This window comes from Myotis lucifugus, unplaced genomic scaffold, assembly GCF_000147115.1.
Source record: "Myotis lucifugus unplaced genomic scaffold, Myoluc2.0 scaffold_5142, whole genome shotgun sequence".
Lineage (NCBI taxonomy): Eukaryota > Metazoa > Chordata > Mammalia > Chiroptera > Vespertilionidae > Myotis > Myotis lucifugus.
Genome location: NW_005876190.1, coordinates 1 through 10,451, shown reverse-complemented (window position 1 = coordinate 10,451; position 10,451 = coordinate 1). Strand labels below are relative to the sequence as shown.

At 39.8% G+C, this 10,451-nt stretch overlaps 1 protein-coding gene across 3 annotated transcripts; it reads right to left on the bottom strand.

Moving 5' to 3' along the window:
• Nucleotides 1–245: 245 nt before the first annotated feature.
• LOC102438005 (crooked neck-like protein 1) lies at nucleotides 246–9,260 on the bottom strand. Of its 3 annotated transcripts, none has more exons than XM_006109029.3 (6): nucleotides 9,105–9,260; nucleotides 6,592–6,758; nucleotides 4,448–4,626; nucleotides 3,134–3,304; nucleotides 1,275–1,466; nucleotides 246–366 (listed from the first exon to the last, which is right to left on the bottom strand). In XM_006109029.3, exons 1-6 carry the CDS (start codon nucleotides 9,188–9,190, stop codon nucleotides 271–273), a joined length of 891 nt encoding a protein of 296 aa, XP_006109091.1. In that variant the 5' UTR covers nucleotides 9,191–9,260; the 3' UTR covers nucleotides 246–270. The 3 variants fall into 3 exon arrangements, with proteins under 3 accessions (XP_006109091.1, XP_023605056.1, XP_023605057.1); XM_023749288.1 differs by having other exon boundaries at nucleotides 6,592–6,810; nucleotides 9,105–9,240; XM_023749289.1 differs by having other exon boundaries at nucleotides 6,592–6,890; nucleotides 9,105–9,239.
• Between the last annotated feature and the right edge of the window lie 1,191 nt (nucleotides 9,261–10,451).

The following is a 10,451-nucleotide window of genomic DNA, read 5'->3' as shown; positions in this document are numbered from 1 at the left end:
AGCCGCAGCGGACTTCATCAGGAAGGATGTCCAGAAGGTCGTTTGGCTGTCTAGTCTAATTAGCATATTATACTTTTATTATTATAGATTACCCATCCTCTGAATTTCTACTGTTTTAGTCATTTGTCACAGGCTGTCCTCTCAACTAGATTATAAGCTATTTTCAGAGGCGAAGAGCACATCTCATTCTTATGTTTTTCATGGTGCCTACACAGGAAAATAGTCAATCAATAATATTTCACTGCACTATTTCACAACAGAAGCAGGGTTTTAACTTTTGAAACAGAACACTAAGAGCAGATGTACCTTTTTATGAGGAATTAGTTCCAAAGAGGCTTGATACACCTGTCTTGTCCTTTCAGGATCCTATATTTGGAAAAGAAATTTTCACAAAATATTACTAATTTTATTAATAATGGTAAAAAAATGGACACTCCCAACATGAAATATTTTTTCACAAGTTGTTATTTTCAAACCCTGATTATAATTTATGATTAAAAGTGTGAACTACCACCCAGCCGACATGACTCACTGGTTGAGCGTTTAACCAGGAGGTCAAGGTTCAGTTCCCGGTCAGAGCACATGACTGGGTTGCAGGCTAGGTCCCCAGTAGGGGGCGTGCAGGGGCAGCCAATCAATGATTCTCTCTCATCATTGATGTTTCTATCTTTCTCTCCCTCTCTGAAATCAATAAAAATATGTTTTTTAAAAAGTGGCCATCAAACTTTGGTTTAAGAATCAAACAACATACCTGTCAAATTCTGAGAGCGTCTCTGCAGAAAGGCTTTTCAGCCTGACAGCAGACGCAAAAAATGCTTCACGGTCTCAGATCAACAGCATAAAATTGATCTTTGTCTCTTAACTTATACATGACCAACTTCTGAAAATCCCTCTTGGTCTTTATAAAAGCAAGGATGTGCAATCTAGCCATGATCCCTATTTATGAGAAAGCCCAGGAAACTATGTATAATTCAACTAAGGGCTGGTTCATTGTTCCCTCTCAAGTTCCAAGTGATAATCACATTGTGCCTCAAGGTTTAAAAAACAAAACACAACAAAACAAGAAACACACCTCACCTGTGCCCACAACAGATAGAGAATTAAAAATGTTAGAGAATGTATAATTATATGACTGAAATGAAGGCCTATTAGAATCTAAAACTAAATTCCTCTGCTTCAACGATTGTAAATATCCGTTACTGCCCACAACAGCAAGCTTTAAGCACCGTGGTGAGGAAATCACTAGTGGTTGACACGTAATTCCACATTCTTACCTTTGCCTCCAGTTCTTCATAGAGTGCATAGTTGACCCAAAGATAGATGTAACGCTTCCAATGTCTCTTCTCCTGAATGGGTGGGACATTGGCAATAGCTCTTTCATAGACTTCTCGTACAGTTTCTGCTTCTGCATCACTTTCCACCAAGCGCAGGTAATCAAACCAGGCATCATAATTGTGTGGATTAGCCTAGAAAGACAGTAAGTTTAATAAATAAAAACAAAACCAAAAGCCATATTTGCTGGACTACGTGAGCTAAAAGAGACCACCAGACTGACTTTCTATATTTTAGCAACTTTTTCTCTAGATTTTACATGCTATGGCATTTAAAAACATATCATTACTGAGATTTTATAAATAGAAAAAAAATACAAAATTCAGTAGTCCCCCCTTATCTGTGGGGGATATGTTCCAAGACCCCAGTGGATGCCCAAAACCCTAGATAGTACTGAACCATACAATATACATACACACACACACACACACACACACACACACACACACACACAATGTTTTTTCCTATACATACATATCTATGATAAAAGGTAAACTACTCTTGCGCTTTCGGGCAATTATTAAGTAAAATAAGGGCTACTTGAACACAAGCACTGTGTTATTGTGATAGTTATCTGATAACCAAGACTGCTACTAACTGACTAACAGGTGGGTAGTGCAGTGTGGAGACTCTGAACAAAAGGATCATTCATGTTTCAGGCAGAACGGAGCGGGATGGCTTGAGATATCATCACACTAGGCAGAATAAGGCACAATTTAAAACTTGTGAATTATTTATTTCTGGAATTTTCCACTTAATATTTTTGGACCATGGTTGACTGTGGGTAATTAAGACAATGGAAAGCGAAACTTCAGAGGGGGTGGGGGAAACTACTGTATAGAGGACAGATGATTAGCCAGGTGTCCCACAGCAAGGCTCCTTGCATAACCACCGCCAAGACAATTATTCAATAATTAGATGCCTATTTTTGCAAATGTATTTGTTTATTTATGTGACTATATGTCCTTACATCTAGATTTAAAATTACAATAGAATTAAACCATGCTCACAATTGTGAAACCTGATTTTTCAATTAATGGTAATTTATCTTTAACATATCTTGCTGACCTCATTTAACACTAGACTTACATCTTTGGTAGGTATCTTGAAATGTTACTGTCTTTAAATTCAAATCAAAATAGTCCATTACAGGTAAAGAGATGATAAAAGAACCATATCTACAGTACATCTTACATTCAAACAGTTAAACTAAAAGGTAATGTATAAAAACTGGTGTTTTTGTGGTTGTTTTTTTTATCAATCCCTGACTCTTTTACCTTCTTTCAAAAATAAGCTCAAATGCCTGGCCAGTGTGACTCTGTGGTTGAGTGTCAGCCTATGAATCAGGAGGTCATGGTTAATTTCCAGTCAGGGCACATGCCCAGGTTGTGGGCTCGATCCCCAGTGGGGGGAGTGCAGAAGGCAGCTAATCAATGATCCTCTCTCATCACTGATGTTTTTCTCTCTCTCTCTCCTCCTTTCCTCTCTGAAATCAATAAAAATATATTTTTAAAAGCTCAAATGGACTCCAGATTTATCTTGCTCAATTTCTACAGCACACATTCAGCAATCAAAGTGACTTTCAACCTGTGAGTGGCAGAGCAAGTCCAGGTGTTGTTTGCTCGCCTTTTTATCAGCCTCAATTACCTGATCTGTCTGAAATAGCTGTCCATTTACTGCAGACACATCGTCAAGAGCGTAATGACTGGTAGCCCTAACTCGCTTATTCATTTTATTGTCGCTAGTATTGACTGGCACACCTTACTTACTTGCAGAATTAAGCATATACACCAGCACTCACCTTCACTTCTTCTTCATATTGGAATCTCCGTTTGCTCACAATGATGTCTTCAATACCCCGCCTGTCACCAAACTTCTTCTCAAAGATGGTATAATTTTTAAAGAGCTCTTGGGCCTCTTGTTTTGAAATTCTATCCAGGGCGTACTTGTATATCACTCGTACCCTTTCAAACTGAAAGCAGACAAGATGATTTTATCTGCCCTCACATAACATTCTCATTCTAGTCATGATTAGGAAAGTAGTTATGACATAAAACATTACTTGTAAAATAGATTTTAAGGCCTCTCAATGTCAAAAATGAGATTTTTCTTCTCCCTTTCAATGAGATCTTTCAGTCAGGAAGGACTGACACTTTCCTTTGAGCTCCACATTTAAAGCTGGATGTCATCTGTGTACCTCAAACTAAAAGGTCTGAAACTGACCTCCTGTTTCTCCCCACCAAACCCAAGTCTTTCCAATCTTGATTAAGCAATACCTACTGCTACACAGTTGCTCAAGCTAAAACTCCCTGGAACCCTCCGTGAGTCCTCTCCTTTCTTTTCCCACAGTCACTGTTTCAAGCCTTGCCATTTCTACCTCTTCAACACAGCCCTTCACTTCTCCCCACCGCACTGCCAACCCATCTCCATTTCTTCCCTGGATCATTTCAAATCTCCTCTACTTTTGCTACTCTCCCAATACAATCTCTGTAAGTTAGCTAGAGGCACTCCTTGCAATATAAATTATATCCTACCATGGTTTTCTCCCACTAAAACCCTTCAATACTTCTGGCTGGCCTTAGAATAGAATATGAATTCCCTAATATGACCTGTTTAAGTCCCTGCATTCAGGCAGGGGATGGGTGGGAAGGAGTAAAGGGGAATGGGGGGGGGGGGGCATCTGTAATACTGTCAACAATAAGTAAATAAATAAATGGGTTATTTTCCATACATACTCTGGAAGAACTGACTTGTGGGACAATCTGTTTTCATTTAAAATTATATTCTCTGTTCTGAGGGCTTTCGGTTTTTTGTTTCCCAGGTTTATGATTTGTAAAGCCTTCTAATCAGGATACCAAGTGACTCATTCTCAGTTTATAGTTAATATTCTCACTCCAGACTTAAAGGCTTGTATGTCAAGCACAGACCAACAAAATTAAGATAGTTATGATACAATCTATAATCACTCAGCTCCCAATATGCAGCTTAGCCACAAATGTACATTTTTAAAACATTTTCTCCAGTAAGTGCATAAAAAAATGGAAATGAACTTGATGTGACAAGAAGTCATGTTTTCTAAGCTGTTTTGCAATGTAACTGAGTGAAGTTTACTTACTTCTTTCTGATTTTCTTCAAATTTGGCAAAGGCAACATAAAGGCGTTCATCCATATGTTCATCTCCAAAGAATTCCACAGCTCTCTCGTACACTTTTCGTGCATGGGCAAAATAACCATGTTTTTCTTCAAAGCGGGCGTACTTGATCCAGTTCTTAACATCAGGGTGCACAAGTACAAGTGCAGAGGAATTAAAGAAATACCAGCAAGACCACGTGGCTTAAAGAACACACAAAACCCAATACCCAAATCCACAACAAAACACACTACGCCTACGGGGATGATAACACATGTACAAAGGTGAACCACTAGACTGTGACCTGTGTGAGGGAGCTGTGTCTTCCTCCAGTGCTTAGTCAATATCTTAGTACTGGGACACATTTTTGGTAGTGGTACAAACAGGAGTCTAGAGGCATCAAAGGTGAACCCTAGTAATTAGCAATGTGACCTGAACAAGTCATTTAACATGTCTAAGCCTCAGTTTTATCATCTGTAAACACAGAATTAAAAACAATACTGACCACACTGGATGACTGCTGTCTTTAAATGAGAAAATGTATGTAAATCTCTTAGCTGTTTCTGGCCAAAAGAGCATGCTTAATACATGGCATCTATTATACTATATGCTCAATAGCATTAGTATTTGCATTAATGATGAAGAAAAAACAAGTCACAAAAAGAAAACGGCTAACTAGAGCTAAAAGAGAAAGTTTTAAATTACCATTTTATTTCTTAATAGGATCTATATACCTATTTTTAATCTACCTTCCTTGAGAAAACCATTTGTTTCCATTAGTAACACTTCAAATAAGGCAATGATGTTAAGAGCATTGGCTCTGAATCTGCTACTGGGTTCAAGTCCTACCTACATCACTACCTGAAAGACCCTGATCAAGCTACTTAATCTCTCATCCCTCAGTTTCCACATCTGTAGAATGTAGTTCCTGTATCACAGGGTTGTCATGAGGATTAAATAACAATATTTGTAAAGTGCTTAGAGAGCAATGCCTGACACAAAGGAAATGCTATTAAAAGCTTTTGTTAACCTAATAATATTAAAAACAGTAGAAGTAACTGAGAGCTTAAATTGCACAATAGTTGATTCTCATTATTTGCGTTAGTTATATCCTATGAAGTCACTGTAACTGCTTAATTAGCGAATACCAAATCATTGCTGCTAGGGGAAACATGTATGTATGTATTTCTATACATATCTCATAGAGAGTATAATCTTAAATCCTAAAAATGACCAATCCGTAGATTCTAGTTTTGGTATTTTATAAGAGAGAAAACAAGGTTCAGAAGTATTAAGTGACTTGCCAGAAGCTGCCCATAAACCAGAGCCAGAAAAGGGATTCAAACATGTCCCACTGGCCCGAGAGCCAGAGCTTCTTACAATCCACTGCACTGCCTTATTCTGTCTCCAGTGTCGATCCTCTGATCATCTCTGTATCAGAGCAGAGACAAGAAGGCAGAATGTCGCCTAAGGTGGGGCCATATGCCTTGGGTGACTGAAATTTTTCATCACTCTATGCTTGCAAATGACTGAAAGTGCCACAAATACTGACTTTGGGGTTACAAATAAATTTTAGCAAGTAGAAGTCATAAATATGGTAACAGTGCATAATGAGGATCAATTATTTCAGATGCTAAGAGTGCTTTCACATGTTGTCATTTAATCTTTACAACCAGCCCGTAGTACAAACCTTTATTCTCTTTTAAAGATGAGGACACCAAGTCTCAAATAAATTAACTGACTCATTGCAATCATATCATTAGTAATTGGTAATCCTTTGGATGGACTCCAATAATGGTGCTAATAACCTTAAACTTTAACCCTAGAAAAATAGGACTGGCTATAGCAGCCAGGGCCTTAGTGTGTCATTTTCCAAAAGGAACCATTGATTATCAAAATATAAACAAATCCAAAATCTCAATGGAAAAAACTCAAACAATTACCCAGACCACAGACTTTTTTCCTGACCAACCTATGTCCCTAGAAAATTTATATGTAGCTTATGAAGATGAAATTTGCATCCTTGACTTCTAGGCCAACATTAATGATGTGTCCTGACCACGATGACATTTCCTCAGGAGCAGGACCAAGACAATAATGGCATCACTCAGACCTCATCCAAAGGATATATCTCTCATAAATGGTGCGGGCCCGATCCACTTCTTTGTATCGCAGCTCAAAGTTGATGTAGGAGTGCCAGGCTTGCTCCTCAGGCTGCCATTCCATCCAGCGCTCAAACACCTGCCGGGCACCAGCCACATTTCCCAGCATCTCCTCCATGTACGTGTATTTGTACCTTTAATAAAATCATCCGAAGTTATCTGTCATGGTCAAAATGACTTCGGTGGCTGAATGGATGAGAGAACAAGATCCATAGATATGCTGCTGTCTACAAGAGACTCACTTCAGATCGAAAGACACACATAGACTGAAAGTAGAGGGATGGAAAAAGGTATTTCATAAAAGTGGAAATGAAAAAAAGAAAAGCTGGGGTAGCAATACTTATACCAGACAAAATAGACTTTAAAACAAAGGCTGTAATAAGAGAGAAAGTAGGACCCAGCAATTCCACCTCTGGGTATTTATCTGAAGAAACCCAAAACACTAACTCAAAAAGACATGCATCTGTATGTTTCTTGCTACATTATTTATAGTATCCAAGATATGGAAGCAACCTAATTGTCTATCAACAGATGAATGGATAAAGAAGTGGTGCATCTATATAATGTAATATAACTCACAGCCATAAAAAAGAATGAAATCCTGTCATTTGTGAACTCAACATGGATGAACATAGAGGGGATGGTGCTGAGTGAAGTAAGTCAAACAAAGATAAATACTACATGATTTCACTTAAATGCAGAATATAAAGAACAAAATAAATGAACAAGCAAAACAGACTCATAAATACAGAGAACATTTTGACAGTTGCCAGAAGAAAGAGAATTTGGGGGGCTGGGTGAAAAAGGGGAAGGGATTAAGAAGTACAAATTGGCAGTTACAAAAATAGTCATGGGGATGTAAAGTACAGCATAGGGAATAGACAATAATATTCTAATAACTAGGTTGTGGTGCTAAATGAGGATTTATATTGCAGGATTTATTGGGATGATCATATATTAAGTTATGTAATGTCTCTTCACTGGAATGTATAACTGAAAGTAATATAATACTTTATGTCAACTGTAATTACAAAATAAAAAAAATATTTTAAATAACTTAGGGAAAAAATGTTCTTTGGCAATTTCTAGTTTTAACTTTGTTAAATGTGAATCAGATTTAAGACTTTATCTTCCCTAAAGGTTAAATTAAACAGGTTTTCTTATTAAAATATAAGTCTGGCCCAGCTGGCATCGCTCAGTGGTTGAGCGTCGACCTATGAAGCAGGAGGTCATGGTTCGATTCTCGGTCAGGGCACATGCCTGGGTTGCAGGCTTGATCCCCAGTGTGTGGAGTGCAGGAGGCAGCCAATCAATGATTCTCTCTCATCATTCATGTACCTATCTTTCTCTCCTTCCCTCTCTTTGAAATCAATAAAAACATACTTAAAAATATATATTTGTAAGTCTGAAAAGAATGAACCATTAGAAATATATTTTTCTTAAAAATTGCTTAGTTCAACAAGAATTTTCTTATATATAAAAGACTGCAATCGAAATTTTAGTTTTGATTACACACCTATTATACATTATAATAGACAGAGGTCTGGTGCATGGATTCGTGCACCGGTGGGGTCCCTCGGCCTGGCCTGTGGCGATTGGGCTGAAACCAGTAGTCCGACATCCCCTGAGGGGTCCCGCAGTGCGAGAGGGCACTCTGCGAAGTTGCTGTTGTTCAGCAGCTCCTGCGATGAGCGTCTGCCCCCTGGTGGTCAGTGCATGTCATACCTACCGGCCAGTCGGCCAGTCACTTAGCCTTTTATATAATAGACTAGAGGCCTGTTGCACGAATCTCTTCGTGCAATCCTGGCTGCTGGCACCGGTTTTCCTCTGGCACCTGGCAACCAGGCCTTCGCTCTGGCCGGACTCCAGCTGGAGCCGGCCCCGGGGCCGTGAGGCTTTCGCTGCTCTGTGGGCCCTGTGGTAGTGAGGCTTTTGCTGCTCTGTCGGCCCCGGGGCCGTGAGGCTTTCCCTGCTCCACGGCCGTGAGGTTTCCCTGCTACGTCAGCCCTGTGTCCATGAGGCTTTCCCTGCTCCATGGCCTGCGGCCGTGAGGCTTTCGCTGCTCTGGCTGGCACCGCAGCCGTGAGGCTCTCCCTGCTACACCGGCCCCCGCGGCCGTGAGGCTTTCCCTGCTCTGCTGGCCCCGGGGCCGTCAGGCTCTCCCTGCTCTGCTGGCCCCGGGGCCGTCAGGCTTCGCTCCACCGCTTGGAACCTACATATGCAAATTAACTGCCATCTTTGTTAGGTTAATTTACATACTCTCCTGATTGGCTGGGTAGCATAGCAAAGGTACGGTCAATTTACATGTTTGTCTATTATTAGGTAAGATAGATTATAAGACATTCAAAAACACTTATACATACTTAACATGTGTAAAATTAAATACAACTGTATGATTCCAACTATGTAAATGAAATAAGCATGCAAATGTGGAACTTTTCTAGTCTACAAAAAGCCATTTCATTAGATAAGAAACTTACCAGAACTGGTTGACTCGGGGCAGAGTTGTTATGGCCCGGTCCCAGATATTTCGGGCATGGTTGACCTGGCGATTCTTCATTTCCATTTCCGCATATTTCAGCCAGAGTGTAATATTGCGATAGTCCACATCTAAAGCACGTTCGTATATGGATCGAGCCCTTAAAAAGCAAGAATTGGGGGGCATTAAAAGCAGTACATACATCACACAGAGCAACTATTTCAAACCATTTGCAGTGCCCTGCCATTTTATCAGGTGTCCATCATGAGTCATTTTCGAGGCATAAAAAGGTGAAAAGATATGATGCTATTCTCAGGAACCTTACAAAGACTTAAAGTCTTTGCACGTAATTACAATGCAATGTGATAAACATCATAGTCAAGATCTGTACAAAGAAGCAAAGGAAAAGAAATAAAAATGTCTGGTGTAAAAGGCTAAGCATATTACTCCAGAACTGAAAACAAATTTGGAACTTGAGGAAAGTGGGTGGGGAGGGGTACTCATTCTAGGCAGAGAGAACAGTCAGGAGACATGAGCCCCAGCTCATGCCGGTTTGGCTCAGTGGATAGAGCGTTGGCCAGTGGATTGAAGGGTCCTGGGTTTGATTCTGGTCAAGGACGTGTACCTCAGTTGCAGGATCAATCCCAGACTTTGGGCAGGGCTTGTGTGGGAAGCAACCAATTGATGTGTTTCTCTCACATCAATGTTTCCCTCTCTCTCTGTCTCTCCCCCTCCCTTCTACTCTCTCTAAAAAAAAGACAAATCAGTGGAAAAGTATCCTTGGGTGAAGATTAAAAAAAAAACATGATATGTTCAGGTAATGGCAACTATGCAGGCACGATGGGGCAGGGGGTATGCTGGGAGAGTGCAGAAAGACTGAACAACAGGTCATGATTTTAATCTTATTGGCCACTGGTTTTCAGTGAAACAATTTTTATTTTAAAAAATCCCACTATATATTTGAAGAAATCATGACAGAAAACTTCCCCTACCTGGTGAAAGAAACAGACTTACAAGTCCAGGAAGCACAAAGAGTCCCAAACAAGAGGAACACAAAGAGGACCACACCAAGACACATCATAATTAAAATGCCAAGGGCTAAAGACAGAGAGAGAATCTTAAAAGCAGCAAGAAAAAAGCAGTTAGTTACCTACAAGGGAGTACCCATACAACTGTCAGCTGATTTCTCAACAGAAACTATGCAGGCCAGAAGAGAGTGGCAAGAAATATTCAAAGTGATGAATAGCAAGGACCTACAACCAAGATTACTCTACCCACCAAAGCTATCATTTAGAATGGAAGGTCAGATAAAGAACTTCACAGACAAGAAGCAGCTAAAGGAGTTCAT